Source organism: Vipera berus (genome assembly GCF_964194415.1).
Source record: "Vipera berus genome assembly, chromosome: 2".
Classification (NCBI taxonomy): domain Eukaryota; kingdom Metazoa; phylum Chordata; class Lepidosauria; order Squamata; family Viperidae; genus Vipera; species Vipera berus.
Window position 1 is genome coordinate 20,130,608 of NC_138203.1, and position 13,199 is coordinate 20,143,806.

General features: G+C 37.2%; 1 protein-coding gene across 2 annotated transcripts in view; it reads left to right on the forward strand.

Annotated features, from left to right (window-relative positions):
* EGFLAM (EGF like, fibronectin type III and laminin G domains) overlaps positions 1–13,199 on the forward strand; it is a 104,405-nt gene that overhangs the window by 87,551 nt on the left and 3,655 nt on the right. Inside the window, exons 16-21 of one of the 2 annotated variants that reach the window (XM_081321668.1) lie at positions 2,816–2,927; positions 4,757–4,873; positions 6,093–6,273; positions 9,695–9,718; positions 11,777–11,855; positions 12,540–12,683. In XM_081321668.1, the coding sequence (XP_081177794.1) occupies positions 2,816–2,927; positions 4,757–4,873; positions 6,093–6,273; positions 9,695–9,718; positions 11,777–11,855; positions 12,540–12,683 (657 nt within the window). Of the gene's footprint in view, positions 1–2,768; positions 2,928–4,756; positions 4,874–6,092; positions 6,274–9,694; positions 9,719–11,776; positions 11,856–12,539; positions 12,684–13,199 lie in introns of those variants that run through there. The other variant, XM_081321669.1, reaches the window with a different exon arrangement.

Genomic DNA, 13,199 nt, shown 5'->3' on the forward strand with positions numbered 1-13,199 from the left:
GGATGTTTACTGTGGGGAAATCGTGTGGTTATTCCTGAAATCCACAGGCCAGCCATTCTATTAGAATTACATGAAGGCCACCCAGGAATAGTACGCATGAAGGCGTTGGCTAGGAGTCACTTGTGGTGGCCAGGTCTGGACAACAACATTGAGGAATGCGTTGCCAATTGCCACCTGTGCCAACGCTCTAGGCCAGAACAACAACACATTCGTACGCATAAATGGGAGTTAGCTAGAAATCCTTGGTCCAGGATTCATATTGATTTCGCTGGACCATTCCAGGGGGTAACATTTCTGGTGGTTGTTGACAGCTTCTCTAGATGGCTAGAGGTAGTACCAGTCAGCTCTACGACTTCGGGTAGAACAATACAGGTATTAAGGGGCCTCTTTGCCACTCACGGGTTACCAGACGTAATCGTGTCAGATAACGGGCCACAATTCACCTCTGTTGAATTCCAGGATTTCCTCAAGGCCAACTCGATTAAGCACAAGACATCAGCACCCTTCCACCCATCCACCAACGGCTTGGCTGAACGTAATGTGAGGACCATGAAAGACGCTTTAAAAAGGATCATCCGAGGTGACTGGCCTCAAAGACTGGCCGAGTTCTTGCTGACCCAACACACGACCCCATGTACTGCCACGGGCAAAAGTCCAGCTGAAATGAGGTGGGGAAGAAGACTAACCACCAAATTGGACAGATTACACCCTGACAGACTTCCACCAAGTGCTGAACTGGACATGCCTAGTAGAACATTTAAAGTGGGGGATTTAATCTGGGCTAGAAACTATGCACAAGGGGACAAATGGATCCCAGGGGTGGTTACTGAAATTTTAGGTCCCCTGTCTTATACTATTGAGGGGGAAGGGAATAGGATCAGCAAGAGACACATAGACCAGTTGAGGAAGCGAACTAGTGGGTGCGTACCTGAAGAAGGGGAGCAAAGCACATTTGTGGGGAACAGTACATCCTGGTTCAGTGATAACAACCTGCCAGATAGTGGGGTTGCAGTATTGCATAACAACTCAGTCCCTGGTAACCAACAACAGCTAGCTAGTCAGTACGATTGGGAAATACCCCTGCGGAGTAGGCCAGGATCAGATGATCTTCAAACACAAACAAATCCACAAAACAGCAATAGGGAAGCATCAGAGCCAGTTAACCAAGAGCCCAGGTCCAACAGAGACAATCAGCTAAGCAGACAATCTGGTAAGGGTGTCCCTAGCAGCCAGGGCAATAGATACCCTTCTAGAATCCATAGGCCACCTAAATACTTGAAGGATTTTGTTCATAAATAACAACAACTGGGGGGTAAGGGGTGTTGTGTATGTAAATAGTTGCAAACTAGGGGATTTGCAGACTGCACCGTAGCTCGGTTTGAGCGGGAGATTCAGGTGCAATCATTGGCCGCGAATAGCAAGAAGCGGGAGAATAAACGCCTCTAATTGGTTACAGTTCAAACAGTTCCACTATAAAAGGTTGCAACACTTGACAGTTGCCAGTTGACAATTGTGTATTCAATAAACTCGTTCATTGCAAAAACCACTCTGAGTCCTCGTCTATCAGAACAAAACAATGGTGTATGTTTATTTCATGACTTACATGAAGCTCTCCAGCTACTCTATTTCCTCTGGAACTTTGGCTGATTTCTGGGAGATTGATAGTTGGTTTGTTATACTTCCTTTATTAAAACAATTTACTTTAGTATTTTGCTCGAATATCGATCTATTTGAGCATCTGAAATTTCTATTTTAAAACAAGCAGTTCTCTCGATCCTAAAACTAATCTCAAGCTGTGATGGTTAAGTAATAACTCTTGTGCTGTACTCTGCAATGAAGCAATTTCAGCTTCTCTTTGTTGGAACTTCCAAGCTGCAATCCAATTCTAGTACACAACTGACCCATGATTTCAGAAGTTTTTTTTTTATTTCAAGCAAAACAAATTTATTCATTTGTATTTATAAAGCTGCCCATCTCACAAAATTTGGGTGACATACAGTATAAAAACAACCATAAAATAAATATTCTAAAATTAAAAACATCCAGTTTTAATATTAACATCCCGTGTTTGTTTTGCATATGAAGCCTTGGCCTCATCTAAGAGTGGCACTGTGGGCATCGTAACTATGAAATTGGCAAATGGTATAAGGCATTGGATAGTGATGCATATTTCTGGTCTCCAATATATTGATCAAGTGCTAATCATGTTCTTGGTGGGGCTTGTAACATCATCTTTGTGAAGCCAGGTAGCAGAATATTCAGAATGAATTCTAGAGATTCCTTTCCTTGATCTGAATAGTACATGTAGAGAGCACCAGGAATCAAAAAAGAAAGTTTTGCAAAGTATTATGCATCATTTGATTAAACTTGCCATATTATGCTTCATTCCTCACTAGAACAATCTTTGTGGCACTTTGCATAAGACATGCATTTGCCTTCTTTTACATCAAAGCATTAAACTGACTATTACAATATTGTTGTTTAGGCTTCTCTAATACAAAATCTTTCAGATATGGTGGAATTCAGCTGACATTATGTCCTAGCTTGAGTCTAATAGATTTTACTCCCACAGATCTGAAAGATATTAGTTTGGGAAAATTCTTTCCTTTTTAATGATTACAGGACTCTCAAGTTCTCAGCAGTCATTTCTACTGTATGAAATTCTTAAACTTCAGATACCAAGACTTAAATATGTAATCACCTCATGCAAGTAATGTCTTTTACATGATTAATCTTAGAAAAACAATTTCTCACTTTTCACTGTGATTCCATTCATTGGATCAAACATCACTGTTTTGTTTTATCTTTGAAATAGGAGCAAAGACCCCATCAGTTTGAATCAGTGGCATGAACTCAAAGTGTCGCGCACAGCAAAAAATGGCATTTTGCAGGTTGATCAGCAAACTCCAGTAGAAGGAATGACAGAGGTAAGAAAAGATCTTATATTCACAAGTACAGAGATTTATTTAATTTTGAAGTTTGGTTTTTTTTTTGTTTTTTTTTGTTTTTGGATTTAAACTGCTCTGTATGTTTTCTAATTTGATACCAAAAATAAAAGAAGCCTTTCAATAAATTTTAATGAGATACTCTGCTATGGCTAAATAGGGTCAGTAATTTTTTTAAAATAGCTTTTTTTAATAGTAATTTTATTACAGTTTCTAATTACAGCAATAAAAAACTAATATGACTGAAAAAATAGAAGAATAAAAAGAATGAGTAGAAGGCACAGAAAAGAAAAAAAAATGGGAAAAATAGAGAAATAGAAAACAAAATAAAATAAAAACAAAGAAAAAAATAAATATACAAAGAAATGACTTTCTACCTTAATCACAATGAGCATAAACAATTTCAGTAACTTATCATTTGTTAAAATAGAACAAATGATCTCTTTTTCCCATATCCCATTCTTATCTGTAAACAAATCCATCAACATTGTCATTTCAGACCTGATAACAGCGAAAGTTCATTAAGGGATACCAGAGATATAACATGTCTCTTTTGAGCTTGATCAAATAAATGAATTTTATATTCCTTCCTTTTAATTAGAAACCAACCATCTTAATCTTTAGTCCATTCAAACAATGTTGTAGAACTTTATTTCTTTTCATCTTTTCTTTATCCATTTTCACAAAATTCTGCAAAACTTTAACAAGCCTCTTTTGTAAATCCAACATATAAAAATTACCCAAGTCATTTCCTTGTTTGTTATTTGTATATTCCTTTTAATTATTAAGACATGAACCAGTTTCTTTTGTATGTTCAGGGTAGCATCTGTTTCCATATCATTCTTGTAGAAATCTGCTTTCAAGCCAATCTTAATCTTGTCAGGTAGAAGTCGCTCTCTATCATTTCAACACACTCCATAGAGGCAAAAAATCTGCTGGATCCATTATTCAAAAATTTCTTTCAATATATCCAATGTTAAAATATTTTACTTCATTCTATAATTGTAAATCAAGTTTAAATGTTCTTCTCCTTTAATCATAATATTTATTTCCTTCTAGCTCCCTCCAATTTTTAAAATCTTATTGTATATTTAAAAATAATAAAAACAAAAGCATTTTCCTATGGGAAGAATTCATTATAATTAATTACAAAATCTTGTTTCAAATTTCTCTGGATCCTTTGTCCCTTTTCTAAAATCAAAGTTTTAATCACCCCTTTGCTGTTTATAAAAAGAGAAAGTTCTTAAGTTGTAATTAAAACTTCTTTTGCTATGAAGTGAATTCATCTGAAGCTAAAAAAAAAAACCTGTCGATTCAAAGCTTCCTAACAAATAAAAAGCAGTTAACAAGCAATTTCCAAAGTGATTAGAAAAGGAAGTATGCAACTTTAATGTTCTTTGAAAGTGCTCGTCTTGGTTTGAGCAGTTAGTTATTTCCTCATCTCCCAGAGTTTTACACCAGCCAGAGACTGTTATCTTGTGGTCTCCTTATGAGGGGTACCTGTCTGGAGCACTTCTGGGCAATCTGTTAGAAAATCCTTGTCCAGAGAGGATTTATCAAAGAGCAGTCTACTTGCAGGTTCTTCATTCTATTATTATCATTGGATCTGATTTTCATGGAGCCATCTTCAGTCCAAAAATTTATTATTTTGTATAAAGGAAAGCCAGACATGTGTCTTCAGTGTCCGGTTTTCATTTTGCATTTTCAATACTTCAGTAGTCTAGAAGCAACCACTATCCACTGTACAGCTAGAGGGATATGCTTTGATTACTTCTCTTGCATGTATTTTTATATTTGTTATTTATTGGCAGGGAGCTTTCACACAGATTAAATGTAATCCTGAGATCTTCATAGGTGGAGTACCAAATTATGATGACGTGAAAAAGAACTCCTGTGTTCTCAAGCCATTCTCCGGAAGTATTCAGAAGGTATCTGCTTTTCAAAACAATGTATTTCACTATTGGCTAATTACATTTTTAGAGTTCAAATTTGATCCAAGTCTGTTCTATTCTGTTGCCTTATACAGGTCTTGTAAGAGATCCAGATCTCAAAATCAGTAAGCAGAAATCAGGCCACACTTTTTAATGGAATTAAGTGGAATTCAGAGCTGGGCATGGACACATTTTCAGGGTGAAAAGAATAAAGGCATCTGGCCACAATTTGTGCATCTTCCAGTTTTAATTCATTTTTGATACTGCTAAATCCGCAGCCAGAGTGTCTGATAAACCCAAAATGTACTGACAAACATACAACTGAGAAGATTGGAAGGAGGGCCATGGCTTTTTAAAAAAATTGTACCCCAACCTCTGAATCATTTGGTTTTATTATACACAGTTTTACTGAAGCCAGAGGAAGGGAATTTTTTGATACCTTTTCCAAGATTATCCCAGATCATCAGTTTGGGAGAGAGAGAGAGAGTCTGCAAGGGCTTTGCTAGGTCTTCTTGATGGCAGAAAAGCAACACCATAGATATTTATTTAGTGGGCAAGATCCTTTGTGAAACCTTTTAGGAACATATGATTGCAACCTAAAAATTCTTAATCCATTATTTCAGAGTACCAAAAGCCAATTTATTGAACAATAAATTGTTCAGTATAAAGTCCAAAAGAGGCAAACTATGTAGGTGGCTGCTATAGTTCCTTTTAAATGCACCCTTCCCTTGAAATGGGAAATTAAATAAGTTTTGGATCAGGACGATCCTGTTTTGAAATTACTTTTTTGTCGAGAAGGTCCTTTTACATAATTAATTTGGCCTGCAAGAACTCTTGCTTAAACTTTTCTACAGTTCAGGGATCAAATATCTAAATGTCTAAGACTGATTCAATGTTTTGTTTTGTTTTTTAAACAACAACAACAACAACCTGGAATTAAGTAATTTTTTAGCCCAAAAGAGCTCATTCATGGTACATTCTTGTCTTCAAACTCTTGAGGATAAACAGTGGAATCCTTTGGAAGATTGTTCTCAGGCAACATATTGATGAAAGTAAACAGATGTTAGACTGTCCTCTCTGAATACTCTTTTCCTCTTCCAGTTTTAGTTGGGGAAAAAAGAGCTTAACTTAAAAGATTTAATTTGATAGTTAATAAATAAAGTAATAAAACAGAAACTTAAAACTTTAAAGCTTCTTTCTTATCTCTTAAACAAAGATAGTTTTGAATGACCGGACAATAGATGTGAAGCAAGATTTCACAGCTGCAATCAACATAGGGAACACGGTCCATCCTTGTGTGAGTGCCCCCTGTCATAACGGGGGCTCCTGCGTGCCCAAGAAAGATGGGTATGAATGTGATTGCCCTTTGGGTTTTGAAGGGCAAAACTGCCAGAAAGGTAATATAGTGCTGTAATCATAGCAATTCCATGTATATGTATGCATTCTCACTCATACTATTTGTTTTTGTTGTTGTTGTTTAATCATATACAGTATGCTTTGTGTTATGAAAAACAGAGAACCACAGAAGAGGCATAGAAGGGTTAATAACCAGTGATAGACATAAGGTTCACAAATAAATTTCTGTGAAAGCTGCCACATTATGTGATAAGTTCATTCATTTTTTAATTTACTTACTTATTTTTCAAATTTATATAGTCACTGACCTCACAAAACAAGTGATTCTGGGCAGCATACAACAAACTTGAAAACAATAATTCAGAAATAATAATTATTATTGATAAATATTGCATTAATGATAAAACACAACGGAAAAGGAAGTAATAGGTGATGTTAATAATAACAGAGCCACTTCACTAGTTGATATTTTCCTGAAGTCTCCAGACCTCATGGCTCAACCAGGTCTTGAAGGACCTTTGTAAAGTCAAGGGTAAGTTGCCAGGTTGCCTTAGGGAATGAGGATATTCCCAAAGCAGGTGCCACAGCCGATATACTACTTAGGGCCCATCAAATGTAGCTCTCTAAATGATGAAAGCTGCAGCCTGCCCTCTTTGATGAATCAAATGGGATAGGCTAATACAATTGGGGAGAGGTGGTTCCTCAAAAAAGCCAGTTCTATTCCATTTAGGGATTTAGAGCAGACATGTCAAACACAAGGCTCAGGGGCCGGATCCGGCCCGCAAAGTGGTTTCATGTGGCCCATGAAGCCATCCTGGAAAGAGTGAGGGAACGGCCCCCAGTGCCTTGGCCCTGGCCCAGAGACCCTCCTTCTACCAGAGACCCCCAGATCTGTCCCACTCCTGCCCAGGCCCCCATAGGCACCCTTGATGCCAACGATGTAGAGCTGGCCACGCCCACCCAGTAGGCCATACACACTCTAGCCACACCCACCCAGTAGGCCACGCCCACCCTGGCCATACCCACCTGGCCCCCTGAGGGCAACCGCAATGCTGATGCGGCCCTCAATGAAATTGAGTTTGACACCCCTGATTTAGAGGATCAAAATTGCTTCTATGTCTAACCTAAATCAACTTCTAGATTGTTTTACAGTTTTACAGTTTTTTATTTTTTTACACCAAGAGCATTTGTGTATTAAAAAGGGGAAATATGTTCTTGACTAGCTACCAGGGTTCACTTGAGAAACTTTATATTTGCAAATAAATCTCATTGTTTTGATTTGTACCAAGCTGAATGCCTGCTCTGTCATCTTCTGCAGTGGCAGACAGAACCGTAATAAAAAAAGTAATTTTCTCTATATTTGATTCTGCAAATATCTAAATTGATTTGATTCATTCATTTGTTCAGGAAATTGCAGTTGATAATTCAAAAAAAAAATTCAGAACCCCAAAGATCTATGTCTTTTTTTGCTGCTGACTTTGTTTTGCACATCCCCAAATTTATCATTTCATAGGGCTGGAATGCTGCCCAGAATGTTGTTTATTTTCTGAATTTTGCACGCAAACACGCATGCACAGTTGTGCGCACACACATACACACACAATGGTAACTGTGGCGTGCCATCCCCCCATTTGTTTAACTTATACTAATCTTTCTCCAATTTCAGATAAGCTAAATTTATTTCATTACAAATTCCCATGGTTATATTGTTAGTTTCCTAAACTAATACCACCATTGAAATTCTGACGAATTTCACAGCTCAGGTTACTTTGAAGCTTCCTGAGCTAGAATTAAAAAGTTCTGTGCTGCCAGTATATGAGAAGGAAAAACTTCCTCTTGTCTTATTCAGCAGGATTCAGCTCATGCTCTTAAACAAGGGGATTTATACCCTCGTAACTTTATCCTCCTTTGTGTTAACTGCCTTTGCTGCAAATGCAGCTTCTAATCCTTTGCTGCTCTTTGGATCTCTTGTAATTTGTCAGCTAGAACAAATCCTGTCTTAGTCACACCTCAGAGACCACCGAAGAATTATTTACAAAAGTAAAGGGGAAAAAGAGTCTGTCCCTTGGACTCTGGTGAATGGAGAGGTTTCTTTTTAAACTGGAAGGCTTGTTAAGCAAGTCTAGCTTTTCCAACAACTAAAATGCAAGGCAGGTGTGCTCCAGTAGATGGCAGTATATTTCTTTGTGCTGTAAATTATTTGTTCAGCTCTGCAGACTTTTAAGTGGCTGTTCTCTTTCCCATTCTTTTCAGTGGATGAAGGTCCTCAACTATATAGTACCTGTCTACTGGGGATATCCTGTAATTTCTAGACAAATGTTCTCAAGAGCGTCAGGCAAGACATATTCCTGTAATGCAGGGATAGGCAAATATTCATGGAAACCAACGTTCCTGCAGTTAGTGTGCAGCGGTTCTCAACCTCAGCAACTTTAAAATGTATAGATTTCAACGTCCAGAATTTCCCCAGCCAGCCATGGGAGTTGAAGCCCACACATCTCCAAGTTGCTGTGGTTGAGAAACGCTGCTCTAGATGCTTGCTAGTTTCTCCAGCTTTAATGTTTCCCTGGTTTTTAAATGCGTTTCTAATTTTGTTAAAAATAAAGGAAAGGTGGCAAAGATGTAGAACAGAGACCCAGCCTGCAAGATCATGTTTATGTGTAATCATAACTCTGAGCCTACCTAGACTTTTCTATACTCCAGAATCATGTAGAATCAGATTTTCTTTTTTATTTACCTGCCAATCAATAGATAAATAAAATGAATGGGTGATTGTAGCATGGTGCTCTGTTTGGAGGCAAATCCTTCTATCCAGGAAAAAAAAGAGATAGAGAATAAATATGCCAGTGGATGTAATTCCAAGGAGGAAGAAGGAGTTGCAGGAAGAAATGCTAGTTTGCCTTCTGAGTAAATTCTTCACCATACTTATTTTGCTTAGAGAAAATGATGTGTCTTGACTAATGGAAGTGCAAAATCCATTAGCCGTGTGAAACCAAAGTGAGATTTAAGATGACTTAATCAGAGTGGAAGATTTTAATCCAACAAATAATTTTGAAGAGTATTAGCTATAGGCCATTGACCTGATTTAGGGGGAAAAATATTCAGACTGGTCTTCTGGTATGGCACCTTTTTACAAGAATGCAGGGCCGTCATTCAGATCAGATCACCCCAATTGCAGTAGCAGCAGCAGCCATCAGATCAGGGTTTTGCTTTCTTATCAATGACATCTGTGCATGAGTACAAAGCCACAACTTGCAGTAACATTCAGGAGAAGGCTAGTATTTATCTGAGCCTTTTTTTTTTCTTGGAAAATTCTGGGTTGGAATGTTACAGTCGTAAATTTGTGGACCAATCTTCATTAACTGTTGCATGCATAAAACTGCAATAGAATGTAGACAGGGTTTTCTTTTTGCTGCTAAAAAATAAAATCTGAATGTTTTTCTGCTTTATGCTGTTCCACTGAAGAATGTGGAAATTACTGCTTGAACAGTAAGTAACATCTCTGAAATGTGTTGAAGAACTGTGCATAGATGTTCACTTTTAGCTATGATGGCTCCAAAATGATGAAATATTGACTTTGACGCCACAGTGCTTTGCCACATTGTATCTTTTGTATTGTTGTAATGTTGTTTGCATCACAAGACACATTTCATCATCTAGCCTCCCTTATCTCCTGAACATGCCTGTGATTAGATGTATGATTATGTCTCTATGTGCCTCTTTTGCAAACTTTGCCATATGATTCAAACTGCTTTTTACAGCATCTCTAGATAGTATAATTCATAATCATATCCTGAATTATAGGTGTAATGCCCAGTACATTATTATTATCAATTGACTCATATCCAGCTACTTGTTTTCTTATTTATGACCTGCATATTAACATAACTATATGTAGGCAAATAACTTAATAAAACAGGGTAAGGGGTAGTGCCATTTGTGAGTGGGCTTGCACAGCAGATTTAAAACACTAAAAAGATATTTAAAAGCCCAAATTTTATAGATCAGGAAATGATTCGATCCAGATTTTGCACTTAAGCCTTCATTTGCTGTAGTCAGTATGTTCAAAGATTTGAAGAACTATTGTCCAGAATATTTGGAGAGGTCCAGAATATTTAGAGCCAAATGCACAAGATTAAATGGCCAAACCCGGCGTGCTTATGTGAACTGTTAGTGATGGTAAATGCAGTGTAGAATCTTATGGAAATAAGAGATCAAGCTTGCATTGAGAACTTGAGGAATTGCAATGAAAGATTTTGAAATCGGATAATTTCTACTTTTCAAACTTTATTTAGATCCTCCCAACTCTCATCTTATGTTTATGCTTGCAAATGTATTCAGAATCCAAATCATGGCATCATATGGATTCTGTGGAAGTAAAGAGGAAGAGAATGCTCCCAGGGGTATGAAAATGAAAAAGTTAATTTAATTAATCTTGATAGTGAGCAGAGTCCAGCAAAGCCTGGGCAATTCACAGCTCCAGATCAGAAAGTTTCCATCTCTTTCCAGAGATTATTTAAGAGGGGAGAGGCTTGTTTCATTTTTGCCATTCCTGTGTACTTTCCATCGTGGCTTGTTCTACCAGCTTAAGATCACCCACCACGATTCTGAAGTTAAAATTGCAGGATCAACTGCACGTGATTGAGAGGATCCAGTAATAACTGAAATGTTCTACACAATGTTTGAATAAGTGCTCTAAGAATTGTTGCTCCTTGGTAAAACTGCAGCTTTGCTCAGACGTTTAAAGGACAGGTTCTGAAGAGCTTCACTGTGAAGGGCAAGAGAGAGCTTTCACTGCTGCTGGGATGTAGAGGTGTGAGGGAGGCTGGGGAAAAAAAAACAGGCTTGGCTTTGCCCTGGCCTGGGAAGAAATGAAGCAGTTCTACATAGGCCTTTGTCCGAAATAGACAAACGGGAGAACTGAGCACTTTAAGTGGATGAAATGTTGTTTTCTATAGAACATTACAGAAGAATTGTTTAAAATAAAATAGAGGGTGAGATCTGGCACCACAGGAGCAACATACATGGCATCAAAATTACTTATGCCACCTTCTCCAAAAGTCATTTGCTTCCAGTTTTCTTAGACACAGTAGTCCACCACATAATGTTGAATTTGGGGTAACAACACAACAGCCAATAATAAATCTGAAGCATATGCAGTATATGAAGCATATGCAGATCCTCCTTCTTCCTTCACTATTATATCCTTCCTTCAGCTGAAATTCAGACAGTTCTGTGTTTATTTACACAGGTGATAATGTCTTATTTTCCATATAATGGTGTGATGGGATCTTCTTAATTCATATTTATCACTTACTGTTATTGCAATGAAAGACCATAAGATCCTTCTCTTAAGTTTGACCTGTAGGATTAAGAAGTTTATCGTGTCACTGTGAAGGTGGAACTTTGAATCACAGTTAGCCAAAAATTATTGACTAAGGATCTTCTGAAAAATATATGTCTTTAATGTCCCCTTATGTTTGTTGATACAAATCACTGAATGTATAAAACTTGAATTTTGATATTAAGTTTCTCTTAACATTTTAGTTGTGATGGAAGCCATTGAAATTCCACAGTTCATAGGTCGCAGCTATCTTACATATGACAATCCAGCCATTCTTAAAAGGTAAATTCATACAGTCAGAGCCTGAGTTTTGCTTGGATGCTCTTGGATATGTGAGTGGTTGTGGTTTTATGCAGGTACATGGCAAATATTAAAAGCATAAGAATTGTCTTTTCAGATTTAGATTAAAATCTGTTTTGCTGTATTTTAAAACAGCCAACGTATATCATATAGTGTTATGTACTGCTTTCTGTGTATTTTTACCCAGCTGCCATTGGCCATGCTGGCAACAACAGGTGTGTGTGTGTAAAGGACCAGGGTTTTATCTTGCTAAGTAGGAAAATATGGTAAAAAGGGAGAGATAGAAAGCTTCAGTGACAGCCAAAATCTGACTTAGATTTCTTTAATCTGATGCCCTCTAGTTGTGCTCATATCAAAAGAACTACTTTTGATATGGATATGAACCACATCACAGAAGGTTTACTCATATGTACAAAGTAAACAAAACCTAGTGCTTTTTTTTAAAGAAGCCAGCTATATTTTTTTTTAAAAAAATGTTATTTGACACTTTACAACTCAACTAGTGATTTGTTATTTCCCATAGCCACTTTGAGGGTATACTTATCAGATCTTTACGAGAAACATCCAAATGTTATATTATAAGAGGGGGGAGGGAAAAAGTTATTGCAATCAAGATTACCTTATTTCCCCCCATGCCACTGAAATCCTATTTCATACACCACACAGAGTGTCAGGATCAAGAACAAATGTGTTTATGAGATTTAAGACTACATTGATGGATGGTCTATTGTTATGGAGAGGTGACAGCCCAATGCGATCCAACAGTGACTTCATCTCCCTTGGTCTTCAGGATGGTTCCTTGGTCTTCAGGTAGATTATCTTTTCACTTGGAACAGGCATGGCTGTGATATTTACATAATTCCTGCCCTGAGTTGTGAATGAAAGTATTTTTTCCTGTGTAACTGAGTTGCCCATTTCTTGAAACGAATTGCAATTTCCTAATGTAATTTTTAGTTTAAAAAAGTGTTAGTCTCTCAGAATCGTACAGGATCCAGCATTCAATGAAAATATTTGGGGATGGTGACTCATTCCTCAGTCTAATGAAAGATGAAGTATTAGTTATAATAAGTCCTAGATATCTTTTCCCAGTATATTGGAAGGTATAATCCTTTAGAGAGAGAAAAATAATATGGGCATGGATGCATGTAGGGTTCTGGGTAATAGACATAAATGTAAAAATAAAATCCTGTTCATGCAAATCTCATATAGCAGAAAATATGAAAAGGAGAAAAAAGGTCCAGGATTTATAAGTTGTTAATGAAGTAGATGAAGATGAGATACCCCTGATTAATTGTATAAGTTATTTAATTCATTTCACGTCTCAGT